The sequence below is a fragment of the Suillus plorans genome, assembly GCF_016647745.1.
Source record: "Suillus plorans strain S12 chromosome Unknown HD556scaffold_76, whole genome shotgun sequence".
Classification (NCBI taxonomy): domain Eukaryota; kingdom Fungi; phylum Basidiomycota; class Agaricomycetes; order Boletales; family Suillaceae; genus Suillus; species Suillus plorans.
Genome location: NW_024537460.1, coordinates 164,781 through 190,220, shown reverse-complemented (window position 1 = coordinate 190,220; position 25,440 = coordinate 164,781). Strand labels below are relative to the sequence as shown.

Genomic DNA, 25,440 nt, shown 5'->3' with positions numbered 1-25,440 from the left:
CAGCTTTCAAACTCCGCTCTGCCCTGTCAGCATCTGTCAGCGTGTGTGCTCGACATCGTCATTGCTGGCGTCGACAGCGCCAAAGCATCAATCCGATCATTAATCGTTGTCGTAATAAACGCCCTGAATCATGTCACGCTCTGGACAGAGAGGTCGAGGTGGTGGAGTCCGAGCCAGTGCGTCTGCCAGTATGGACACTGGGAAGAAATGCACTATCCATTGGGAGGGGGTTCGTAGTGCTCGTACGGAACGTCTACTTGCCTGGTGCAAGGAAAATGAAGACGCACGCATCAAGCTTTTCTCCGATTCTGCAAAGGACGCCAAGGAGCAAGGTCGGAAGAAGAAGCAGAGTGGAACTTCGAGAGATACCTTCTATTCACAGGTCGCACAAGCTGTATTTTCAAATGACGAGGATCCGGAGGTCCAACGACTCTTCAAGGAGGACCCAAAGGCATTTATTAAACCAGTTTCAACTCGTTTTGGCACGTACGTATCTCAGCCCTGCATTGTCCCCCCTCCCACTAGAATCACTGATCAGATGTTTTAGGCTCAAGAAAAAATATAATGAGTTCAACAAGGAGCTCAAGCAGTCAGGAGCTGGAAAGACGTATGCGGAGCTGCAAGAGGATCCAACGATGAAGTCGTTGATCGGTAAGTTTTAGCTGCTGTTGAACTGCACATGTCTTAATAATATCTCTGTCAGATACAAAGCTTGAAAAATTTCCCTGGTGGCCTGAGCTTCACGGCTGGTGGCGCACAAACCCAGCTTTCAATTACGCCTTCTCTACTGCGGATACAGGGCAAGATTTTGCGGCCGCTGCATTAGAACACTTTGCTATTTCAAAGCAACCACCAGCACCAGCCACAGGCGACGACGACACTCACACAGACGAGGATATCGAAGACGGAGAAATAGTTGAGATTAGCGCTCGTACTACAGGTGATGCTGGCGTTATAGATGTGCCAGATGATATGATGGTTGACCAGCCCCCCTGCATGGAGTCACTCGAATCACCGTTGTCAGCACCATCGCCGCTGTTATTTTCGGACCATGGTCCTAGCGACACGCCCAACTCATTCTCACTAGCTCCATTACCACACTGGTACCAACGACCCCAACTCCCTCCCATCGCAACTTCCAACACACACGGCGTGATATCATTGAACTCTCCTGAGCGCTCACCAGTACCCCATCACAGCACCACCCAGAATTCACCTTTTTTTTCTGATTTCAAGGAGTCATCACCTAGCCCCCAGTCCACACCCATTGACTCGGAAGACTCGGACATTGGTGCTAGCCGAGCGCTGCAGTCTCTTCGTGTCAGCTCACTCAAAGGAAGTCGCGCAAGTTCACCTTCTCTTTCTACAAAGCAGTCTCGTGCACATGCACCTACTCAGAGTGCTTCGCCTCAATCTAGTCGCCCCCCCTCTTCATCACGCAAACGCCCTGGTGGCAGCGTTCTTGATCAGACCTCTGCTGCTGCAGATAGGATGTCTCAGACGGCAGAGTCCCTAATGACACACCTTAACAGCAAACGTGAGGGTCGTGTGGAGCAAGAACGCTATAAACGCATGAAACTTGAGACCGAAATTTGGGCTCGTGATCTCAAGGCCCGCAGTGCTCGTGATGAGCGGGAGCATGCGATGCATCTATCTGACCAAGATCATCTCCACCAGCAGGAGAGGATGACTCAACAAATTGAATTTGCAAGAATTGAGATTGAGCTATCTCGTGCACGTCGGGAGGAGGAGGAGGCTCGAATTCGTCGTATTGCCTTGGAGCGTGGTCTTGATCAAAACTAAGTAGGTTTGTACTATGTCGTCATGTAACAGGTTTTCAGGAAATGCATTCCATTTTGTACTCGATGGTGCCAACTCAGAGAGCTCGCCAAAACACTCCTTTCTCAAGAAAATCTCAAGCGCAACTGACCCCTCCTAGATCTCACCAAAACGCTCCTTTCTCGAGAAAATCTCAAGCTCAACCGACCCCTCCTAGAGCTCGCCAAAACGCTCCTTTCTCAAGAAAATCTCAAGCGCAACTGACCCCTCCTAGATCTCACCAAAACGCTCCTTTCTCGAGAAAATCTCAAGCTCAACCGACCCCTCCTAGAGCTCGCCAAAACGCTCCTTTCTCGAGAAAATCTCAAGCATGACTGACCCCTCTTTAGGTACTAAAGAGGACGAAGAACTTCTACTTGACAAAGAGCACTCACTAAAACGCTCCTTTCTCGAGAAAATCTCAAGCATGACCTTGCGAGCCAAAAGGAAGATGTATAGGTACAAGTACATTTAATATAATACTAACTACCTTCGCTCCAACGACGAAAGCAACCGCGTCTTTAACATGTTACGAAAATCCTGCCCCACAGTTCCAATGTAAGTCTGATCACCTACTGCGCCACCCTCTTGCTGATCATCCTCTCCTCCGTCACTGTCAGCTCGCCTGGACCTCCGAGTTGGCTGATAGAAGCGTATGTTTGAGTCTTCGCAGTTTCTTTTTTCCTCAATTTCAACAATTAAGTTGTGCAGAATGAAGCACGAACGGATCCACATGTTTGCATAGTCGAGGTCCTTCTGGCTTTGGATCGGGATGCGAAGCTCCTGCAGTGATTGGAACCGGCCCTTGATAGAGCCGAAAAAGTGCTCTGAACGAACACGGACCTAGACACTGGGTGAGGACTACGAAAGTATATTAGTATCGATGCTCACTGTTGACAGGTTATAATTGAATGTCTTTTGCTCGGCCGTCAAGCACCCTCCCGCTGGCCGTTTATACGGCGGCACACACCAAGTTCGCGCAGCATACGCCGAGTCTGCCCACAACCACTCTCCCGCACCAAAAAACGACTTGGGATCCCGGGAGACCCTCGTTCGTGCAAATATGTTCGAGTCGTGAAGACTCCCGGGTACGCCAATGACATAGTCGACGATACGCAGATTGTGGGGAAATACGACGACCTTTCGAATTGTAAGTCACTGCGCTGCACACTGAGCCGATAGTAGATACTTACCTGCGCTGTTAGAGAGTAGTCAGAGTTCTTGTCAAAGAACCCTTCACCGTGCCAACCAGGCTTCTCGTGTAGAGGGGACGGAGTCCCATCTACACAAAGAAAACCGCCGCGCCACTCACGACATGTCCTCTGCTCCACGTACGCTTTTGCCCGCTCTCGCTCGATCTGATCCTCACGATCGAGCGGATCAAAATGAATGGCGTGATCGTGCAGTTGCAAGATCACGATCATGACTCGTTTGTAGCAGTTGTAGACGGTCCCTACGGACACTCCAGCCCAATCAGATATGTCTTTGGTAGTCGCAGCATTGCCATAATGGCCGACACCATTGAGAAAGATCGCGAGCTGGACTGCAACAGGAAGTTGTGGATTGTTCGAATTATTATGGAAAATGGGGTGGGCTTGGATTAACGTCGTGAGTTCATCGAACACCTCTGCATCAACGCGAAGCTTGCGGCGAAACTTTTCAGGTGATAACAGCGCCCATTCTTGCAGCAGGTGTAGCTGCGGTGCGCGAGTCAGAGATGGACGCACGTCAAGTACCCAACACTTCTCCACTTCATCGTGCAGTGCCCCGATCGCATCAATAAAATGCGTAAACACTTGATCACACATGTCCGGGATATCGAGCGATAGAACATCGGAATACGCTGTCGAAAGCGATGTTAGAGAGCTGATGGACAAAGTGGATATGACGGATGACGTAGGGGACTCTGGCCATGTTGGCGACGCAGTCCGTATGCTGACATCTGACCCTCCATGACTACCGGTAGTATCATCATCCGATCCCTTATCAGAGCCATCCTCAAGTAGCTCATCAACCATGAATTCGACGAACTCCATGTATCGCGCGACTGTAAGATCATTTGTGGTTTTCTTCAGGCTACGTAGTAGCCTTTTTCGATCCGATTCTCGAGGCATGTTGAAGATGTTATTATTGAAGTCCGGAGACCGTGTCTGCGCCCTCGAAAGTCAATAGTTATAGATATGATGGTCACCGTAGGGTACGATGATGATGGGTCACGGTATGTATGAGTTTGATTTGTCATCGTCGGAGATTTAATTATCGGCAACTCGCAAAACTCTTAGAGCTAGTACGGTAACCAAAGTTTGACTGAAGTTGACAAATTTGGAATACTACGTCGGTACAAGCCGATGTCGGGGTTTTAACATGCATAACCGTGACACTACTGATTAAGATTGTTAGTAACCATGTCTCGCAACATGGAACCACTACCCTTTGATCCTCTGTTCAATAGACCATTACTTTCCGAGCTGTTACTTGATCGACTCATTCCACCGCCGGACCAGGCAAGATCTGCAGGATCGGTGACCCAAGAACGACTCATTCGATATGTGCTACTCATGATCAGTATCATCGCTGCTGCAACTGAATCATTCCTGGAAACCGCATTGCCAAAAGAGCCTGAACCATATCACACGTCGGCACTCAAGGGTGAAGAATGGCTGATGGAATTGATCGTTGGTCACCCTCAGCGCATCCGCTGTGAACTTGGCGTGCATGCACACGTCTTTGAAAAGCTGATCATGGAACTTCGTGGTCTTGGTCATGGCAGATCTCGCTATGTCTCGCTGGAAGAACAATTAGCTATCTTTCTGTACACTTGTGTCACTGGTTTGACAATCAGACACGTTGGAGAGCGGTTCCAGAGGTCTAGTGATACAATTTCGAAGTGAGTCTTCAATCTACTATCAGTAACATTAGCTTGATCATTTGTATCAGGTATTTTCGCAAGATGTTGTTCATATTTGCATCCCCCCCATTCTATTCTGCGCATGTACACTTTCCCGATGGCAGCACCGTCCCCGACAAGATTCGCCATGACCCGAAATTCTGGCCCTACTTCAAAGGCGCTATTGGTGCCATAGATGGCAGTCATATTCACGCATCTCCTCCATCATGTGATCGCACGTTCTACCGCAACCGCAAGGGGTTCGTGTCTCAAAATTGTCTGTTCGCCTGCAACTGGGACCTGAAGTTTATCTATACTGAGACTGGCTGGGAGGGTTCAGTGACGGATGCACGCCTATGGGAGGAAGCTCATTCAAATGGCTTAGACATCCCCCATGAAAAATATCTCCTTGGTGATGCTGGTTTTCCGTCCTGCAAGGAGCTCCTTGTCCCTTACCGCGGTGTTCGATATCATCTTGCAGAATGGGGCCGTGCGAGCATTAGGTACGTTTTTTTTTCTTTGCAATGTTTTCAATTCTAATTTCTCAATAGACCTGCCAATAAACAGGAATTATATAACCTGCGTCATGCCTCCGCACGAAACATTATCGAAAGGATCTTCGGTGTCTTGAAACGGCGCTTTCGCATCCTTCTCTTATCGCCCGAGTACAAGATAGATGTTCAGGCGCGCATTCCTGCTGCACTATGTGCAATCCACAACTTCATCCGCACTCACGATGGCCAAGAAGGCCTTCTCCCAGAGAGACGCGACATTTTCGACAACGACAACCCAGAATATCAAGGGCAGCCCGCTGACGTGGCAGCGCAGCCCGAGGTCATCAACAATGCGAATATACTACGAGACCATATCGCACAAAAAATGTGGGATGATTACCAGTTGATTTTGGCTGAACGAGGTGCCTTAGATGACTTTTCCATAGTAGACATTGATGATGATTACATTAACGACAACGACGACAATGAATTGTAGTGTACATGGTAGATGTATCAAATGAGAATGCATTGTATGTGATATAATGGACTTGAACTAAGTGGCGGCATACTGCTGGATGATGGAGACAACAAAAGCGCGTCGCAACATTGGGTCTGTGGCATCGATGTAAGAGCTAGTCACTGCAGCGTTCCTCAGAAAGACATTCATAAGTGAGACTCTATCTTCCAGCGACAGGTCATCATCCTGTTCCATCAACATACGGATGGCCTGCCCTCGTTGCTCAGTTGAACGGCTCTCGTCAGTAACAGCCACCTGTTTTACCAATGAATCAGTGAGGCGGTTGAGGGCGCCTTGCATGCCTATCATTGCGACGGCATTGGTGGGCTTGATGCCTCTCCCTCCGCTCTCGTTAACCTCTGAATGATAATTGATGTGTGCGACACTGTGGCTGGAGATCTTGGGTTTCTTGGAGCTTGACTCTCGCTGCGATATTGAGGTGAATGTCGAGGAAGGAGCTATGATAGACTGTGAATGCATGCCGGTAATATCTGAGTGTGCGCGTTTGCCGATGCTTGATGTCCGAGTGGAAGGAGGAATGGGAGCGAGGTCTGAACTTCCAGAAGTAGGCCTGCGGCCATCATGTAGCACATGCCTCCAATCAAGCTCTTGTTCAATGTGGGCATCGGCCATGTGGGTATCCTCCAACGATCCAGTGCCGATATTGGGTACCATGGGTGCTGCAGAATCGCGGTCAGATAAGCCATCCGTGGTGGCAGGTGCTGTGGCCCTAGATGGGCGATAGGCAGCACGGCCTCGAGCGCCACTGCCACTTGGCAGGATGTCTTGCATTAGTACGTGCGAATGCCATCCAATGTTTCGAAAAGGCCGCATGACCTGGTTTGCCTACACACGAGCATCAGCAACAATTATAGACGACGATGTGGACTGACCTTTTTCTCCATATATGCATCCCACACATCACTCGCAGCCTTCCCCTCAATGCCAGCTCCAATCTGATGGTCCCAATGAGTGCCTGATGTCTTGAGGCGATAGTTCTCGATAACATGGTAAAGATTTTTTAACTAGAGATCTTGATATCAGTAGCCGTTAAATAAATATATCAATAACATACCGATTGCCATTTGTTCTTACAGTGGCTCGCAATCTTTGTTGGACCAAGAGTCCTGTGTGGCGCAATGGCAGTCGCAGCCTCAGTGTAAACCTGCGATCTAAAATTCCCGCCATCTCCTATTTTTGATCGTTGCGAATGCAAGTATGTGATGAGGGCATCTGTCTCTGCTTCGTTCCAGACTGCCTTCGCAGCCTTCTTGGGCCTTGGCTCTTGTTCTTGAGACATGAGAAGTAATTGGTGGTGGGCACAGACAATGATTCCGATTATGATCGGTATGATTTGTCTGCGCTGCTCCTGGAGGTTGAAGGTATGAGGTACGTGCTGGTGAAACGAGGTCATGATTGCTCGAGGTCAAGAAGGTTTGAACTCCGCTTCGGCTTGCATCAAGCCGATACATCTCAAGTTGGCTATTGGCAACCAAAGTTTGCTGAACTTTGGTTACCGTACTAGCTCTTACCTCTCGCAATTTCTATGATTTTAACTTTGAGGACCGCTATTAAATAATTTCAATGATCGTTCGAAACTTTGTGCTTACTAAGACGAGAATGGTTTGGACACTATTAACTTGCTATTAACGCCCGTTGATTATAGCGGAGCGACTCCTGTATACATCCCTAATCCAATGGTAACACAGCCATTACATGCAGTGTCAGCAAGGCGCCTACCACCACAGCATATAAAACTGACCCAAATAGCACCTCTTTTCATCACCTTCAACCCGTGTCTCCCTCCCCTCGATTACTGACTTTGCGCAGTGTTTCTCTGTTCAGTTCGTTTGTACAGCCCAGTATCTTATATCGCTCAAGGTCATGCCACGCGAAGAGGTAGAGTCGAGCTCATCAACGAGACGGGGAGAAGCGCCATTGCACTCATCGAAATATCGTACGAGCGCGAAAGATCCACCACTATATGGTGCACAGCACCGCCGGGATGCACTTTGGGAAGGTGAGCAGTTATCTTGTGGTACCTACTAGTTTACTCAATTAGAAGCAGATGGGAATGGAGCACTTCCTCCGATGTGGCAACAATTCAAGACGCCGTCGGATGGTGAAATAGGATATCGAGATAACATGCTCATGATGGTCTCGTGGGAACGACCTTTACCAGGAGTGCGACTAGGTGAGGGATGAAATTGCGATAATGAGCGACGAACTCACGGTTGAACATAGATTATCCTGGATATCTCGCTGTTCCTGGATGCGAATGGCATATCTCACCATTCGGTCGGTCATACTTTGTCAACCACAATACTCGGACCACGTCGTGGAAGAAACCAAGGCCAAAATGTCCGGCAGGAAGCTTGATGCCGGAGTGCGTCATTGAGGGTCACTCTCAATGGATATGGAGCATTGCCTACTTGGGTAGTGGCAATATAATGAGCACGTCTGACGATAGTTCGATTCGTCAGTGGAAAAGAGACGGAGAGCCAGTGGGAAAACCTTTGAATAGCGATGGGGGAGGGATAATTTCGATGGTAGTATCTCCGGACGAAACAATGGCCATCTGTGGAAGTGCAGATGGTAGACTGCGGCTGTGGAATATAAGGGAGGGCAGCATGGTCGGCGACCCGTTGGAGGGGCATGATGATATGGTGAGGTGCCTCGATTGGTCTCGCGATTCCCTGGAGATAGCAAGTGGATCTGCAGACGGCACCATACGACGCTGGAACCCGAATACTGGTCGACAAATAGCACCACCCATGGAGACAAGTCACGGGTGGGTTTATACCGTCAAATACTCTCCACAAGGCGACAAATTCATAAGCGGCGGTGCGGACAATGTGATCCGCATGTGGTCGAGGAACGGCAAGCTGCTTATAGAGATCAAGGAACACGACAACGTAGTGACGTCATTGTGTTGGTCCAAGGACGGCGCACACATATTCTCCGGGTCACTTGATAACACCATCCGAAAATGGCGGGCGAATGATGGACGGGAACTCGTTGTCCTTCGGGGTCATACCAATCCCGTCAGATCCCTCTGTCTTACTCCCAACGAAAGCTATATTGTTAGCGCATCAAATGACTTCTCCATTCGCATCTGGGATCTCAAGACCAATCAGGCAGTCGGAGATCCACTCTTGCATGATGATGAACTCTGGGCTGTTGTCATGTCCCCTGATGGCAAATACATTTTCAGCGCTGGACTAGACAAAAAAATCTATGTATGGAGCCTGGAGGCAGCGCTCAAAGTTGTGGTACGTTTGCACTTTGTTATCCGAGAATGATTCCGACCATTTAGGCTGCGGATGAAGGGAATACGAAGCTCAAGGCAAGTCTTTTCTGCTTCTCTTTCACACTACATCTCACTTTTTATCAGGGACATCCAACCCAACCGAGAGTTGTGCGGCAACCAATCGTAAGGAACCTCATCTTTTCTCGTATGTTTTACTAAATTCTTAATGTCCATCTGCACTTCAAACCATAGGCCATTACCAAAGGCTCGGCGAAATACGTTAGTAGAATTTTTTGTTCTTCAGCTCTTGCTAATCCGACTTTGATACAGGGCAATGATTTCTTCGGCAACGATCCAAATCGCGGACCTCATCGTGCAGTTCCGCCTGCGAATCCATCTTTCCTTCATTGGCGCAGTTTGATTGGTTCCCTCCGGTCCGCTGCCCAACCTACAGATACGCCTAGACCGTCACCTCGCGAATCTCGACATTGGAATTTCAGCTTACTTCCTCTAAGAAATTCAAGCCGCATCGTTGATGTAGCTCCTGCTCGTGATGAAGATGTGAGCGACCCGTCGTTGCTCCAATTCCGTTCTATTAAATTACATTACAGAGATATGGCATTGTCCCTGAAACTGATGCGGAAGCAGCTGCAGCTATGCAACGTACGAACAGCAACCAGGCCAACACTACAATGCAATCAAGTCATCCAGCAGGGGCACAACCATCTCAAGTGCGACTAATCCAAACACAAGCACAAGGCTCAACTGTCGGAGCAGGAGATACTGTGTATGAAGGCGTCAGCTGCTGCGGATTTTTCTTTGGTCGTCGTCGTTCTGCTTCGCATCAGTCATGAAGGATGGAAGACGTGTGACACGCTCACAATCAGTTTAGCTTTCTTTTCCCCGCACTCATGTAACTCCTATCATGATCAATATTCGCCGCCGTGACTGTCACCCACGTACTCGGATCCATCCCTCTTCGCGTACCTCCTTTCCCTTGCGCTGCTTTCCCCGGGTCCACGCTACATGGACAACACCACCGGGGAAGTTGGCCCCGTTTTCTGGGATGCAGCTCTTGGCGGTGCAATGGCGGGGAGCTTGATGTTTACTGGAAAGGCAACCCGTTGAAACGTTGAAGTTGGATTTCGCGCAGCATCGAGTACGTACTGCTCAAATCGTACACAGATTGTTCAACATATGTTTGTATAACTTGGATTTCCATCGATGAGTTTACAGACTACACCAATCTTACAAATCCGTCAATCTCCGTGCGAGGACGTCTGTCTGATTCTTACTGGGAATCATGAATGTGGATAGAGATGTCGTAGATGCGTAGGTATTAGAACGAATACACACTGAACTTCTCCGATCAAATGGGAAGTAAAGCGATAAGCTGAACCCCGTCACGCGAAGCGCTGAAACCTTCGTCACTCACGTCAACGTTGGGCATTCGAACGCTCATTAGGCTTTAACTTTGAGCTCCCCTAAAAATGTCTAGATGCCACAAGATGAATGGCAACGCACCTTACTGTAAGTGTGCAGTGGATTTGACATCATACTGATGCTGCTTGGCCCGCTCCAGTTGATATCCAGTTAGCGAGTAAGCGCGTTCTACAGGATGATGTATCAGGCACGTGCGGGTCAGAGCGTTGAACTGATTGTTGGAGTTGATGCGGTCTCCCGTAGTTAGACTAGTCAGCCCTCGAAGATAGTCACTGCAGGAGCTGTGAAATCTACCGCAATGATAGGTGTCACTGTCCTAACTGTGCTCGGCTGGTCACCGGTGACCTGACGCCAGTGTAAGTGCGTTGATACATGAGAGCGAACGTCACTGTGCAGTCAAGTGTTTAAGTCAACGTGTCACCTCGAACTCTATAGGTATGAGAACTCAAGGGCAGAAAACTCGTGCATTGCAGACTAGATACAGAGAAGTCCACTCTATGACAACGAGGTATGCGTTGGAGGAATCCTGCGTAGTACGTACTGGATGCGACGGGTCCAATGTGCTAGGAGATCAAAAACAGATCTCTCTTCATCGTGAGCCACTCGGGAACGTAATTTCCAGTTGCTGAAACCCTGACGTATAACCTGGAATCGAGAAAAAACTTCATCCATGTTTGGACGTTGTGCTGGATCCGAGTGCATCATGTCCGATACCAGACCGCTCAGAAATTCCACACCTGTGTAGTCCTGTTTTATGCAAATCAGAGCATAAAAAACCAGAAGTCACTGTTACACTTTACGTCGAGAAACGTTTCTTGGATGGCATGCCCAAGATACCAAACATCGGTTGGGAAAGGGTTCCTAGGTTTGAAGTTGTCTTCATTGAATTCAGGTACGTCTTTATCTCCACCAAATATCGGTGCTTCTAACGGGTTGGTGTTGGACGCCTCATATTGGCGGGAGATACCAAAGTCTATGTAGTAGTATCGTGGAGGAGACTTTGTGCGCGCACGATGCCTCGCCACGCGTTTGTAGTCCTCCGACATATACTGGTCGCTTGCATGCCATGCGTCTATGAACATACTGTCATCCATTAGGATGTTTAGCTGCATGCAATCTCTAAGCCCAGCCCATGAGACAAGTCACTGGAGCAACTTGAATGCGTACCGGTGAGCGACATGATGCCTGTGCATGAAGCGCAGCCCCTTCAATTTAAAGAAAGTGAAAATAGATCAGTCATAATCAGTCAATTAAGAAGGCCTTACCTCAAAAAGCTGGTGGATGCAGTCTACAACTTCCCCGACCGTGTCAAAATAGGGATCTGTAGCATCTCGAAGTAACGGCATGACAATTATCACAGTGTTATCTTCGGCGGGCACCGTCAGAACATCGTAAATTGGAACGCAATGGTTGGCTGGATCACTGCTAAGAGGGTGGGTAGAAAAATAGCGACCGATTTCTATCTCATAAGGGTGTCGTGATATATCGATACGCTTGAGTGATACGCGAGCACCGTCTTGAATGCGCCGTGCATCCAACACAAGGTAATGCTAAAGGAGACAAGGTAATTGATGAGCACTGCTATTATCAAAGTACCTACTGGTGACGCGATTCCATCCTCGCAGTTTATGTCAGCTTTGTTGGTGTTCGTCCAAGAGGGGACCCAATCTGGACTGTAGCGACTTCGCAGCTTATAACCCTTTTCTGTGAGGAATTTGTAGTGACCCCTCCACCAAATCTCATATTCAGAAAGATGAGAATGAGCAGCGGAGGTCGAGGCCATCCTCAGAAATCTGCCCGAGTTGTGGTGTAAACTAAAAGTAAAAAGTGTCAAAGCGATACAGAACAAATATGGACCTACATATGTAATTCGGACCCCGGCACTTCGCGGACTTTAGAACCAACTTAATGCTGTAGCAGGCCAACGTGAGTCGCCATGACCCCATGTCAAGTTACGTCTCAATAATTCATATATCCGGCTGAGTATAGGTATCTGCAAAGTACCCTGATAGGGAACTCTTATCCGAATGACGAAAATATCCTATTGTATTGTTCCTTCTATCTTGAGGATTACATGAATCCTCCGAGTCATCGACAAGGTTCAAGCTCAAGCATCAGGTTTATAGCAGCTGCTTGTTGCCATACTCACATAATCTTCCCTCGAAGGAAACGAACTTGTTATCTTTGCCCTCCGAGCCTATCATCATCAATCGCTCGCACGAGTCTTTGTATATAACCAAGAAAATCAGCGCAACAGATTGCCTCAGCTCCCGTCGGTCGATTTTTAGTTATATCCCATGTCTCCCCCAATGGCTAGCACAACAGTTCGAATATCCGCGAACTTTGGACCTGCGAGCCAATTTGAAAACTTACCTGCGACTTTCATCCAGCTGAAGGGCCGGACAGCTCACGAACAAGGCGATATTTATCTACAATTATCGCTGACAGCCCTGCGAGAGCTGGCCGACTTGTTGGAAAACGATCGTCTCTCAGCAACTGACAAAGCTACCTACAATCGAGCTTACACCGCTGGAAAGTTTCAATATGATCAGTGAGCTTTTTCACCTAGCCAAAAGGGTTTGCTATACTCACCCATCTCTACAGAGCGGTAAAACTCAGAGACCAGCTCCAGATGCGGAAGAAATCTTTCCGCAAGTTCATTGTCAACCTTTTCGTCCGTGAGTCGGATGCCAAGCACTTTCGTAAAGTCACATATCGGGTTTATAAGGGCATCAAAGTAAGTTCACCAACCGTATATCGGGCATATTGAATTGCAGTTGAATCGCCATACAGAGAACTTCAGAAGACCTGGCCAGACGTTTGCTGCCGGAAAAAGATGATACCCTTGGTATGTTAGAAGGACAGTACGAGTTCCCTTGCTGACTGTTGGCCAGTATTTGGAAGCCCAGGGGAGTCCACACAAGACCACGCCTCTGTTTTTGAGGAGAGTCTGTGTGTTGAGGTAGAAGGTATGCATCGTCTAGGCATTCTATAGCAGAATACTGAGCATATTTTATACAAAGGCAGTCTTTCAGGTCGGCTCTATAGCTCTTTCCCTTCGACCATATCTCACATGTAGTGGATTAGTCACCGATCTTCCTCCGAACGAAACCATCCGAGGCCTTAATGTGGATATACATAATGAACAAGAAGAACAAGAGGTCTTTGCGACGCTTAGTCGAATAGCAAAAGCTAGAGAGGCAGACGGAGAAGAAGAAGAAGCAGAATATGATGATCAAACCACCAGTATGCCATTTTTTTTTCAATTATCGTCCATGATATGACTCAACAGGTTCCTTGATTTCTCAGTCAGACCCTCGCCCTCACACAGTAGACCGCCATCTCCTAGCCTTAGTTGCGCAATCAGTATTTTTTACAATATCAACCAAAGCGTGGTGTCTTTTGATTCAGAATCGACAGGAACAACATTGAATTTCGGAGTAAATGAAGGTTTGTCATGTTCGCTGCCGATTTCATCCTGCGATGTTCAACAACAATGACAGAGATCGGTTCTGCTCGTGGTTGAACGTTGAATACTGGATACCAACGTCTCAGTTGGAATATTGTTTTGATGGTTGTGACACGTCCAATATTATGTCTAGTCGGCAGTGCTGTACCAGTAATATATCATTGACTGGGCATTCGTGGGTCTCTGGCTACTAGAAAGTCGTGACGATGATGATGATGAGCGCGGGCACCGTAATTACGTCTTTACTTCCAGTGTCAGTTCGAACTCCGGCATTAATGATGTTTCACACAAGTGTCAGTTGAACCAGTTCCCATTCCGCGAGGCGGGAAAATAGGATTTATTCTCGAGGAGCGATGATTGATCAAATTTGAAATGGCACATTGTTCTTGGCGATCCACGTAACGGGCCCGTCAAGTATTTTGTATGGATCTTGTACTTAGGAAGTGACAAGGTACTACTGAGTACTGATCGATGATCTGTTCCTTGTTGAATTCATGGCTACTTCTGGGTATTATTGTCCTCCAACGCAGCCACAGAGTTTGTCTTTCGTACTACATTGACTAATTAATGGTTCAGCGGCGCCCTGGTGTATGCTATCACGGTCCCAGATGCTCAAGTGGCACAAAAATCTCCCCATCTCAAATTGGCGCACAGTCAGACTGGTTACGAGTCTAACCGTCTCTAACGTGAGATTGATTAAATGCATTGCAGATCAAATAATGATCTGATTTGTATGTCGCGACTGAACATGAATATACTATAGCTTGTACTATCGTTGGGCCAGAGTAAATCTGAACCCCGACCCGGCAAACGGTATACGATGCCATGAATTTTTTTGGTTAGAAACTTGGTCAAGTTCCCCTACGTGAAACAGGTGCTTCCATCCACGTTCTTATTACATAATATTTTCGTTCTCCGTTTCAACGATCTTCATGCCATCAAACTGGTTGGTTTGTGTACTTTACAGGCTTGTGTGCGCTGAACGTGAACAGAGAAAACGGCACAACAGCTGCCACTGGGTGCTGGGAGGCTCGAAACCTCAGTATCTTGTCACAGTGTGTCACAGTATGATCTTCCGGTGAGTTTTCACCCACAAGAAAAATCATGCAGCGATTCATTTTTTTCATCGCTAGACATCAGTAACACCATATACTTCAGTCATGGTTAACCTCGTCTACAGTAAAGTAGCCCAGAAGGAGCAGAATGGACAATTATGTCCTCACGCCAGGCCTCATAATGTACTGTAACTTCGTCTGGACTTCTGTCACAGTTGGCGGGAAGATCCTGTTTCGTCAATGATGAACATATGACGTTGATCGGGGCAATAGGCACCGGAAGAGTTCTCATACCAAAACCATCCTCAACGAGCCACTTATCATGAACTTCGAGTCTCGACCTATCATGTCACAGAAGTTTCGGCCACTATAACCACGTGCATCGAAATTTCTCATGTCTCTGTTCCGCCAGCACCTCCGAGGAGGCCTGTGGATCATTGTGTGTCGAGAAAATAACACCAGCTGTTTGTATACATTGCAATAGTCATGATGCAATTCTCACCTTGCGAGGCAGGAGGAGTGCTCCTGAAACTTGTTGTGTTGTGGATAACGACAGATGTTTCCGCCACTGAGTCCGATTTCTGCGCGATGCTAAAGAAGACATTGAAAAATACTGGAGACGTTAGAGTTTTACCCCCTCTATCACTATCCTCACAAATGCTGCTCACCAGAACGGCTGGTTTCTCCCTGTGGTGCGGAAGAAATGGAACGATCGTCGCAGCTAGGTACTCGACCACGGCAAGGGAAAGCCTAGAACTTGTCGTCCAGTTCTCCATCGATCTACTGGGGATGGTCGTCGCGCTTTGGCTGTCACCGTATTCCTGCCACACGGTCCAACCCATGACTTGGCTAGCCGTTATTGCCCTCCCTGTCCCAAGTCAACGCTATATGTGATGTTCCGTGCATCCAAGATTTTTATCATTAGCAAGAGGGCTTCATCAATATGCTCATACCCATTTAACATTTGTGTATGTCATATATCTACAGTATCACAAATTTATTCGCATAGGCTGATATCGATTCATTCAGGTGCTCCTAATAGTTTCTTCATCCAGCTTCAATTCACCAGGTTGCACCACTGGGTGACCTGGCCATCTATATGTTCATGTAAGTGGCGAGACCGTGACGTTACAGCTGCACTGTAGCATAGATATTCGATATATCGGCAACATTGACCTTCGTCATCGAGGATGCATCGCCGTATTTGATCTTTGGTAACAACGGGACAAGCCTACTTCGCTGTATCTCTGTGCCCTTGGTGCCAAAGTATCTGAATTTTTAAGCAGGGTGAGTGGTGATTCACACAATTGGACTTAGTTGTGACCTTAGACTCTCGTAACTCCAAGAATGGTTTGCTCGAACCCAGCTTGCTATCCCATTCAAATACTTGACGAGGCCCGGGATGTCGGTGCAAGTTTCCAACGAAGGGACCTGTGCAAGACCGTCGATAAACTGCTTCTCAAGTTGAGTATGATAGCGTGCTGCCCAAGCCATCGCACCGCTTCTGTCGAGACCAAGTTCCAGCATGATAGCAGTGATCAAGTTATGGTTTTCGTCCCCAGTTGCTTGCTCCCTGTTGTACGAGGCCATGTCCTATGAAAGCCTTCAGCATGCTGTCAACCACTCCTTGAAGATGACTTTACGTTGTCGATCACAATTAGCTCTACACCATATTGACGCAGTTCCACGATCATGGGGTGGTAGAACACTTCATCAGGAAACTCCATACTCATTTCATGTATTGTGAGAGAAGGTGCAGCACCAGATGTATCCCGACGGAGCTTGAGATAGTCATCGATACTGCGGCAATGACTATGGTCGCGGTCCTCAGCTTCGCCAACTACTGCATGAAGGTATGCGGTGCAGCTGTCAAGGAAATGACGCTGAAAAGACTGGCTAGCGGTCTGGATTGCACGAGCCCAAAATCTACGCACAGATACCTTGAACATTAGGTATTTCATCAAACAATACAATTTGTGGATGCTTACTGTCGCATGATTTCACCCAGGATACATTCACCTTCCGGTCGCATCTTATGAGGATGGTGTAGGGCATCGAGTACAATGTCCACCATTTCCTTGGTGACTGCTGCATTTTCTTTGTCGCTGTACTCGTCAAAAATGAAGAAGACATTCATCAAATCACAGCCGATTCGAAGGTGGTCTTATAAAGTAGGTGGTAATTTAAGTGGTGCATGGTTTGCCGGTGCCGAAATACACACCTCTCGGTACATTCGGATAAGCAAGTGCTGCTAGTCGGGCTATAAGCACAAAATGTGTTAGCCATTTTCAGAATGAGAGCTAGATATTGGTCCAACCCATATCACACTTGTTGAATGCCTCCTGTGACTTGGGGTCCAGAGCCCTGAAATCACGGAACGCAGCATCGACTTCCGTTTTCACATCCTCGAAATGAGGGTTGATGGCACGAGGCCAGGGCCAGTTGACCATGGTGTCTGGAAGGTAAAACATCATCTTTGCATGAGCATCCATGATTTCCAAATTATGGTTTCCAAAGATAAGTGCGGGCGTTTACAAGAGGAGAGATATTATTGCTGGGTCAGTCCAGTAGTTGCAGCAGAGCTTATATACCCTTCCATCAGTGTTAGTATTCTCCTGATCCATCAGAGAGTATCTGTATTTAGAGTTTTACCAAGCTATAATTATTGACCGTAGAGTACGGGTGCAAGAATCACAGTGTTGAGTACCAGTAAACGGATTCGGTGACTCTGTTCACACGCCAACTCGGCCCTGCAGACTCCGGCTAGCAGCAGCTAGCTAACATGTAGCTAGTATAAGTATTACGATGAATGGTTTTCACTGCGGCTGAGTCGGACTGACTAATGCGGCTCAGGCATTACATATAGTGATTGACACCTCATTGAATACTGAGCAGACAAAAGGCATGTCAGTAATCATGAATGTGGATGGAGATGTTGTAGATACGTAGGTAGAAACGAAGTTCAATGAATACACGCTAAACTTTTCCGATCAAATGGAAGTAAAGCGATAAGATAAACCTTGTTGCGCGAAGCGCCGAAACCTTCGTCCACGACTCTACGCTGGGCATTTAACGTTTAACTTTGAGCTTCCCTTTTTATGTAAAAATGTCCGGATGTATGATGAATAGCAATGATTGGAAACTGTAACATTACTGTAAGTGTGCAGTGGATTTTCAAACCTTTACTGGTATACCAGCTGTGGGGCATATAAAAACTCTTATCAAAGGGACCCTAAAGGGGACCCTTCATACTGATGCCCCTAGCCTGCTTGGCCCGCTTCTAGCTGGGATCGCATATTGTCCGGTTAGGACGTCCTTGTAAATACAGTTCTAGGACCGCTAATCGGTACTGCTGCTTGGCACGCGGCGATCAATTCCCCGACTCCGACACCAGTGCAAGACTAACACATTGTATAGCTATCAGCGGGTTGGATTGTGCTACAGAATGCTACAGAGCACTCTGTAGTCGTTTCCCTGAGCACCTGCACATATCCACTAGACGGAAAGGCGCTTGTGAGCGTCATCTAGTACGAAAAACGATGCAGCAGTGTTCCCATTCAATGGTCTGCTCCGCTTCTCTAAAACACGATCAATCCTAATCCTACAGTACCAGAAACCAAAGACCAGGCTCCGCTTCCTCCTGTGCTTAGTCCTGATGCAGCACCTGAAGTTGTATACGTGGATGTGGACGAAGGTGAAGTACTGACAACAATAGAGGTTCCTGCACGGGAAAAATTTGAGAGAGTGCGGGACAGGTTTTGATCGGGGAGAGTGAGTTGTTGGAGCGAATAGCCATTATCGGAGCATGTGAATCTAGTATTGATCGGGCGTTCGGCTCAAATGTGCTTTACTTGTATGAAGCTGAGCTTACCGTCTGAATTGGTTTGTGCCTGTCTATAAAATGTCATACCCGATGTATTGTCAATGCATAAGATGCAGCTGTAGTAGCTTGTTTCAAATGACTGAGTGCAACATACGGTCATCAGATGAGTGAAAATCGGCTTCAGCGGGTTTGCTGCCACCCTAAGTCCTTTCCTTCTGGTAGCGCATCTCCACTGTGTTTCGTCTCGAATGATATTCACGATGAGCTCCGAGCAATGCAACCCAAGCGTCGATGGTCCCTGGACAACTGCAATGTCGAATCCATGCCTTAAGACTGACACTTGGCATATTGCATATATTGCCCCGAGGATTCTGGAGAAATGACCACGTTTGTAGGGTAAGTGCACAGGAGGAATAAAGATGGATGCTGGCGGAGTGATTCCAGATATACATGACGAGCGCAGCCTATCCAGCGCATGCTGCAACGATGACCCAAAGAGAAATGTCAACTTTTCGGATGCTAGGGTGAGCATGCCACGCAGAGGGCTGTGTATCTAGTGGCTTCGCTGGACCTCCATACGTGTCTAGGTCAGACACACGACACATGCACCAGAAAGTAGCGGGGATCGATTGCGTGTGGTGGACAAGTGCGGGGTCGAAAGGCGAGGAGCTCCACGTCAATATTTTGGCAGCCCGCATCCCTGACAATGCGATCATCACCTGGCGGAGGAGTGCGACACCCAAAATGAGGGGAGGAAACCTTGTGATGGTAACACCATCATAACCTGCTGGTATCCATACTATAAAGTTCATACATACGACGAGTGAGGCCGAGCTGTAGGATACAATGAGAAGGACAGCCGAGATACCGTTAAGCAAGGTGCCGTTAGGGTTGTACCATCCATGAGCTGCGGTCAGAGGACGCATATTGGTGTTGAAACGAAGCCGAGACTCTGAGGCCAGCGCAGAGCGCAATGAGATGTCACGGACGAAGCCTATAGACTCAGTACATAACGTGACGATTAAGTCAAGTATCAGGGTCAATATCTCCGCCTGCAGCGACAACTGAGAAGACTTCTCAGGACCGACCATGTTGAACGGGGTTGTTCCCATGATTCCGTGATTGGCTAAAGCGACAATACCTGCAATGATGCATAAGCAGCTAAAGATACCTGTACATGCCACTCCGACAAGGGTATATCTTTGACTCGTCAGACTGCGGTCGTAGAAATCGGTTCTAGCATCAGCAGTAGACTTCGCGTCAGATATTATCGAGTCAAAATCATAGTGACACGACAGGAGTGCGTTGTGTGCAAGAAGGCTGGATGGATTATTCTTTTGTGGAATTGGAAGAAGCTGCTATGGGGCGCAGAGACAGGAAGGCCAAAGCATGATAGACACGCGGATTAAATGTATTTCATTTAAGCGTATAGCCAATAGCCTCCAGTGCACGTGGCTTCGTGATGAAAGAACAGTCGTGCGATATGGTCGACTGTAGTATTCGTATGTATCCGGTGCAGCGTTGATTTACATCGCATTGCAGTGCGGCTGAAAGTGTCAGGATGGTGAACAATGAAAGCCAGTCACTAGTCGAGACTAACCTTCTTGTAATGTACTGCACATATGCCCGTACACACTGGCAGACTGGCTGTCTGTTAATCAAGAGAAGCGATAAGCAAGGATGAGGCCACTCGGCATCCTGAAGCACATCGCTGGAAGCAAGGTAGTACCGCAGCGCTCAGATGGTGCATATATATGGGGTCCTAGTACTGGGAGTCTGTGCATAACTATGCCAAGCTGGTTATCTAAGCCGGCCGAGGAACGAGGCCGGCAAAGATTTTAGTCTACGCGGAAGTTAGCGAGGTGGCGCAGCTCTTCTTGCTCCTGCCCACCTCGCAGCCTTGCCTTATTCTGAGTTTTGGCTACTCGTTTATACGTTTTTGCATCTATTTCGTCAGTTATAATGCTCACGCAGAACCCTAATGAAGCCATAAGGCCAGACTTCACGACTCAAGAGCACGAAGAGGTGCGTCAGAAGCTCATTGACGAAGGTTTCAACGCCGACCAAGCAGCTCGCTCTCTCTCAGCCCTGTGGACCCTGACCAACAACGCTGATAAAGAACGTTGGGCCCTCGAACAACGGCGCTGGCACGAGGCTGAACGGAGAGAAGAGGAAGAAGAAGAAGAACGCAGGCAACTAATCAAAGACGAACAAGAGGCCGCTCGCTTAGAGGATAGAAAGAAGAACAAAAACAAATATGCGCCTCTAGTGCGAGGGAAGGTACCTTCTGACCCAACAATCATCCCTGCGCAGTACGCTCTAAGGAAAATGAAAGCGGGGGATTATTGCGAGTTGCACTACTTCACCAACAAGGGTCTAGAAGACGCAAAAGTTTCGAACCTCTTAGCAGAACCGGATGCCTTAGTGATGCTACCAGCCGCAGATGGGCTACACTCATGGGTTCCTGCGGCGGCAGTCAAGGATCCAAAGTCTGCCCCCATCGTCAAAGATGAAAATCTTTCGTGGGAAGACTTCAACAAGGCGGCACCACGCATGATCGCTTCAATGAAACTACATGACTGGTCTGACGATCGAGTTGACATGCATATTCGATTCTGGTGCGCGCTACAATCGCATTGTTGGCGTCATGCCCCAGATATGCTCAAACAAAGAGCATTGCTACTCTACCAATCGCAACAACATCGTCGCTGGCACATGACTATCGGTGTAGAAACAACAATACAGAGAGGGGCTATACGAAGATGGCCCCAACTGATATATTTGTGTTGTGGTCTTTGCACTGCCTAGTCTGCTATACTTGCCTGACAAGTGCGTTCGACACAGGGGTCTGCGATCTGGGAATAGTCTTGGGGGTAAGTGAGTGATGTGTGATCAATAGTCCGAGCGCGGGAAACAATGTCCGAAGGTATAATTACGATGTCCGATGCAAAAGCGACGGGTCCGATGTTTTCGGGGTTTCGGGTTATCGGGTTCGGGTTCGGGTCTTTCGGGAACTAATAGTAACGCTATAGCGAGCGTTGGAAGAGCGAGCGGTGTGCGCAATAATAACAATGACTGATACGGATAATGAAAGAGCGATGATATTCGCAATATCAACTAAGAACTACGAAATATCGGGTTTGACCACTAAGCGTCGGGGAACTGCTCCCCTCTACTTGGATAATGAATAATGCTCGAGGTCAGTCCAATATATATGTAAGTACGTAGAAATGCGGAACCCGTAGGCGAAAGTAGCGGCGGAGTATTTCGGATCCGAAGTACATGTAAATAAACATGAGGCGCTGCGGACTATGGGAAAACATGTAATAGCGCTGGCTACGACGTGAGTAATGTGCGAAATAATGAACTACACACCTAGTGGGGCTAGCAAGACAGGATGGGACACGGATAGGACAAGTGCGTGGGAAAACATCGGGTCCGATGCGGCCTAAACGTCGGGTTGGCGGGTTAGCGTCAGATAACATCGGGAAGTGATTAGCATGTGACGGGTATTTGACGTGTACTGTAAAATAGCTCGATACGAGCCCAGCGCCAGCTCGTGTCCTACATTGGTATGGCTCAGAGCTGGAGTCTAGAAGAGCTCAATCGGGATCTCATCCTCGAAGCTCGGGAAGAACTTTTCAACGAGAAAAGAGATAAAGATACAGCGTTAGCAATCCGTCAGTACCTTTTCATTTACTTTCACTCAAAGGTCAAATACTCAATCAACTTCTCGGCTTCTTCATCCCTTCATAACAACTTTGCGAATGTTTCATATAATTTAAAACTCTCACCCACTGTCGGCCAATCACGCGCCGACATGGTAACCACCGGCCTTTGTGTTGCAACGCGCTCACTCTGGCACCACCCACCGGGATTTCATCATGAAAATCCATGACCATCATGCGTCATCCCTCACTGGGAACCTCTCGCATCAACTACGTGATTGCCACGCACATACCTCGTATCACACGATCGGTAACTTGCTATCTGTAACGTTGGAACTCCTCCTACAGAGCAAGCAGCAGCTACTTTCACAGCCAACAACCAGCACCTCTCACAAATGCCATCGCAGCAGGTCGTGACGTCACAGAAGCGCCCGCACCCCCCTGCGGAAGAAGCCACATATAGCAACAAGAAGGTACGACATCCTCGTCCTCCTGCTGCCGCAGGCACATTACCTTGCTGCGCAGTGTGCTTGGGAAGAAACCCGCATCGCACCGTGGAATGCGCCGCCTCTCATACGTGGGACAACCAATTCGAGACATTTGCCGAGCGCATCCGCAAGGGTCTTTGGACCAAAGATGGAAAACAAATCTGTACAGCTTGGCAACGCGAGGAAGGTTGCACCACCCCCAAACATGATGCACGTCACGTATGTTCGGGATGCGGAGCAGCCACTCACGGCGCTCAAAGATGCCCTAGAGCTCAGAAAGCTGAGACCATTGACACCGTACAAGGTTGATGTGTGGAAATGAGAACTTCGAAGAGCCGGTTTACTTGACCGTTTCGCTAAGATACCAGAAGGTCTTCTTTTAGGTTTCAAAATAGATTTTCCTTCTATCAGAACTGTACAAGCGCCTCCAAACAGAGATTCTATTTCTGAATACTCGATTGAGTTTGATACCATCATTCAGAAAGAATTGCGCAAAGGCAGGTACATAGGGCCTTTCCCAGCATCGGTCTTGGAAAGTCTTATAGGGCCTTATCAATCGTCACCGCTATCAATCATCCCAAAACCGGGCAAACCAGGAAAATTCAGGATCATCCAGAATTTTTCGTATCCACATTCACCCAATGTTTCTTTCCCAAATCCGTCAGTGAATTCCGCCATTGAGACCAACGATTTCCCGACCACATGGGGAAAATTCTCCATCATTTACCAAATCATCGCGAACCTTCCTCCTGGCTCCGAAGCAGCGACAAGAGATGTCGCAGAAGCTTACCGAACAGTACCACTCCATCCATCGCAATGGCCTGCTGGCGTCGTACGAATCTCAGACTCTCTTTTCTGCGTAGACACTTGCATAGCGTTTGGGGCAGCTCCATCTGCAGGGGCTTATGGCCATGTAGCAGATGCGGGAGCCGAGATTTTCTGATACAATGGAATCGGCCCTTTAGACAAATGGGTCGACGATTATATCTTCTTCAGGATCAAGCTCGAATTCTTAGACCAATACAACAATTTCCGAAAGAATTGGAACCAATCCTTCGCACAGGAAGGTATGCGCCAAACAGGAAGCTGTCTTTGGTTTGGCGGCATGTGCACAGACACAGGAAAACTTGAGGAACTGAGCGAAGACTGCTCGAAACCGTTGCAAGATTTTTCAAAATGATCTGCTAGATCTGACCATGACAAACATTTTAATTGCAACCTGCAAGACATAGATGTCTTGTCAGAGGAGCTAGGTATCATCTGGGAACCGTTGAAAGATCAGCCTTTTCAAACGACTACGGTACACTTAGGTTTTGTATGGAACATTGAGAACAGATCAGTATCATTAAATTCGGCAAAAATCGACAAATATCTTGCGGCAATACACAAATGGCGCAAGCGGCGAGCGCACACGCTCCAAGACATTCAGGAACTTTATGGAAAGTTATTACATACATGCGAAGTGGTACCTCGAGGCAGAGCGTATTTAACGAGCCTTGAAGCAATGCTCTCACACTGCAGCGGGAAGCCGTTTCTCCCACATCGAGCAGGAGACAGAGTAGCAGACAACCTCAACTGGTGGTCCCATTTAATCCAATCCAGAGGTGTAACGTGTCCCATCCTCCCCATAACAAAGCTAGAGAACCCACTAGCATTCTCGGACGCGAGTTCAGGCATAGGAATAGGTCTAGTAGTCGGCGAGCACTGGAGAGCGTGGAGATTGATACCCGGTTGGAAGACGCACAATGGCAAACGTGACATCGGATGGGCAGAAGCTGTGGCTTTTGAACTACTCGTATACACTGTCGCCGCTATCCCTAACATTAGCAACCGCGTCCTCATCCAGGGAGACAACATGGGCGTTGTTGAAGGATGGTGGAGACGGAGGCACAGGAATCACGAAGTTAATGGAGTTTTCAGGAGAATCAGCGAATTTACTCACTCCCTATCTCGCCCTTTCGAGATTGTCACTTCCTACGTCGCCAGTGCCTCTAACCCAGCAGATAAACCCTCCAAAGGGATCTACAGACTGTGAAGCCTTCTTCTTCCTCCAGTCAAGCTTCCAGCCGAGCTTGAAGGCTTCCTTATCGACTCCACTGAACTGCTCTCTCCCACCGAGCTTAGACTCTTACGGAACAGGAGCTACTCCGCTCCCGCTGCCAAGCTCATCAACAGAGAACTCCTCAAACAACAAGTGATCGTTAGAGCAGGTGCAGACAGAAAAGAGGAGGAAGACTTCATTAGCAAAGCACTCAGCGAGAGACAGTAGCACGGAAAACGCACGTTTCGGTGCCCCCTTGCCCAGTACCTTGCACATTAGCGCTCCCTCTATCCCTCTACGCTATAAATCAAACTTAACCCCACAGCTATCCACACTGCGTCCACATTGTCTAGCAAGAGACAGGTTAAGGTTATGGGTACCAGCGGGAAGCAGCGCAAGACAAACAACAAATGCAACAAGCAATCCGACGAACCAGGAAATGTCTGATCGGCAATTAGAACACATCCTGGATGTCATGGGATCAGCG

General features: G+C 48.0%; 8 protein-coding genes across 8 annotated transcripts; 4 read left to right on the top strand and 4 right to left on the bottom strand.

Annotated features, from left to right (window-relative positions):
* Positions 1-190: 190 nt before the first annotated feature.
* Positions 191-852, top strand: HD556DRAFT_1246546 (uncharacterized protein; the record flags this gene model as incomplete). Its single annotated transcript, XM_041298619.1, has 3 exons — positions 191-486; positions 548-651; positions 704-852. Coding segments are annotated over 3 exons (549 nt in total), but the record flags the coding sequence as incomplete, so codon positions are not given.
* A 4,900-nt stretch (positions 853-5,752) lies between these two features.
* Positions 5,753-7,016, bottom strand: HD556DRAFT_1530413 (uncharacterized protein; the record flags this gene model as incomplete). Its single annotated transcript, XM_041309452.1, has 3 exons — positions 5,753-6,562; positions 6,610-6,741; positions 6,792-7,016. The coding sequence occupies 3 exons, from the start codon at positions 7,014-7,016 to the stop codon at positions 5,753-5,755; spliced, it is 1,167 nt and encodes a 388-aa protein (XP_041155016.1).
* Positions 7,017-10,846: 3,830 nt separating this feature from the next.
* HD556DRAFT_1298953 (uncharacterized protein) lies at positions 10,847-12,220 on the bottom strand. Its single transcript, XM_041299455.1, has 5 exons — positions 12,010-12,220; positions 11,675-11,959; positions 11,577-11,614; positions 11,210-11,528; positions 10,847-11,156 (listed from the first exon to the last, which is right to left on the bottom strand). Exons 1-5 carry the CDS (start codon positions 12,190-12,192, stop codon positions 10,905-10,907), a joined length of 1,077 nt encoding a protein of 358 aa, XP_041155015.1. The 5' UTR covers positions 12,193-12,220; the 3' UTR covers positions 10,847-10,904.
* Positions 12,221-12,350: 130 nt separating this feature from the next.
* Positions 12,351-14,149, top strand: HD556DRAFT_1408196 (uncharacterized protein). Its single transcript, XM_041304072.1, has 8 exons — positions 12,351-12,960; positions 13,014-13,146; positions 13,203-13,257; positions 13,304-13,378; positions 13,433-13,444; positions 13,497-13,655; positions 13,719-13,859; positions 13,913-14,149. Exons 1-8 carry the CDS (start codon positions 12,707-12,709, stop codon positions 13,933-13,935), a joined length of 852 nt encoding a protein of 283 aa, XP_041155014.1. The 5' UTR covers positions 12,351-12,706; the 3' UTR covers positions 13,936-14,149.
* A 1,173-nt stretch (positions 14,150-15,322) lies between these two features.
* On the top strand, positions 15,323-16,026 carry HD556DRAFT_944710 (uncharacterized protein). Its single transcript, XM_041312087.1, has 2 exons — positions 15,323-15,901; positions 15,963-16,026. The coding sequence occupies exon 1, from the start codon at positions 15,420-15,422 to the stop codon at positions 15,825-15,827; it is 408 nt and encodes a 135-aa protein (XP_041155013.1). The 5' UTR covers positions 15,323-15,419; the 3' UTR covers positions 15,828-15,901; positions 15,963-16,026.
* Positions 16,027-16,061: 35 nt separating this feature from the next.
* HD556DRAFT_1246509 (isoprenoid synthase domain-containing protein) lies at positions 16,062-17,404 on the bottom strand (the record flags this gene model as incomplete). The annotated part of the gene is made up of 5 exons (XM_041298614.1): positions 16,062-16,203; positions 16,258-16,526; positions 16,577-16,859; positions 16,922-17,096; positions 17,251-17,404. 5 exons carry the CDS (start codon positions 17,402-17,404, stop codon positions 16,062-16,064), a joined length of 1,023 nt encoding a protein of 340 aa, XP_041155012.1.
* Positions 17,405-19,192: 1,788 nt separating this feature from the next.
* Positions 19,193-19,847, bottom strand: HD556DRAFT_1501354 (uncharacterized protein; the record flags this gene model as incomplete). The annotated part of the gene is made up of 1 exon (XM_041308959.1): positions 19,193-19,847. One exon carries the CDS (start codon positions 19,845-19,847, stop codon positions 19,221-19,223), a length of 627 nt encoding a protein of 208 aa, XP_041155011.1. The 3' UTR covers positions 19,193-19,220.
* Positions 19,848-20,718: 871 nt separating this feature from the next.
* HD556DRAFT_1434353 (uncharacterized protein) lies at positions 20,719-21,532 on the top strand (the record flags this gene model as incomplete). Its single annotated transcript, XM_041305314.1, has 2 exons — positions 20,719-21,351; positions 21,488-21,532. The coding sequence occupies 2 exons, from the start codon at positions 20,719-20,721 to the stop codon at positions 21,530-21,532; spliced, it is 678 nt and encodes a 225-aa protein (XP_041155010.1).
* Between the last annotated feature and the right edge of the window lie 3,908 nt (positions 21,533-25,440).

Coding starts and splice junctions, on each gene's coding strand:
- HD556DRAFT_1408196 (XM_041304072.1), top strand. CDS start 12,707: ATGTCTCCCCCAATGGCTAGCACAACAGTTCGAATATCCGCGAACTTT. Junction 13,147..13,202: donor GGGTTTATAAGGGCATCAAA/GTAAGTTCACCA, acceptor ATCGCCATACAG/AGAACTTCAGAAGACCTGGC. Junction 13,656..13,718: donor ATATGATGATCAAACCACCA/GTATGCCATTTT, acceptor TTGATTTCTCAG/TCAGACCCTCGCCCTCACAC.
- HD556DRAFT_1298953 (XM_041299455.1), bottom strand. CDS start 12,192: ATGGCCTCGACCTCCGCTGCTCATTCTCATCTTTCTGAATATGAGATT. Junction 11,960..12,009: donor AGGATGGAATCGCGTCACCA/GTAGGTACTTTG, acceptor TGTCTCCTTTAG/CATTACCTTGTGTTGGATGC. Junction 11,157..11,209: donor TCCAAGAAACGTTTCTCGAC/GTAAAGTGTAAC, acceptor TGCATAAAACAG/GACTACACAGGTGTGGAATT.
- HD556DRAFT_944710 (XM_041312087.1), top strand. CDS start 15,420: ATGATGCAATTCTCACCTTGCGAGGCAGGAGGAGTGCTCCTGAAACTT.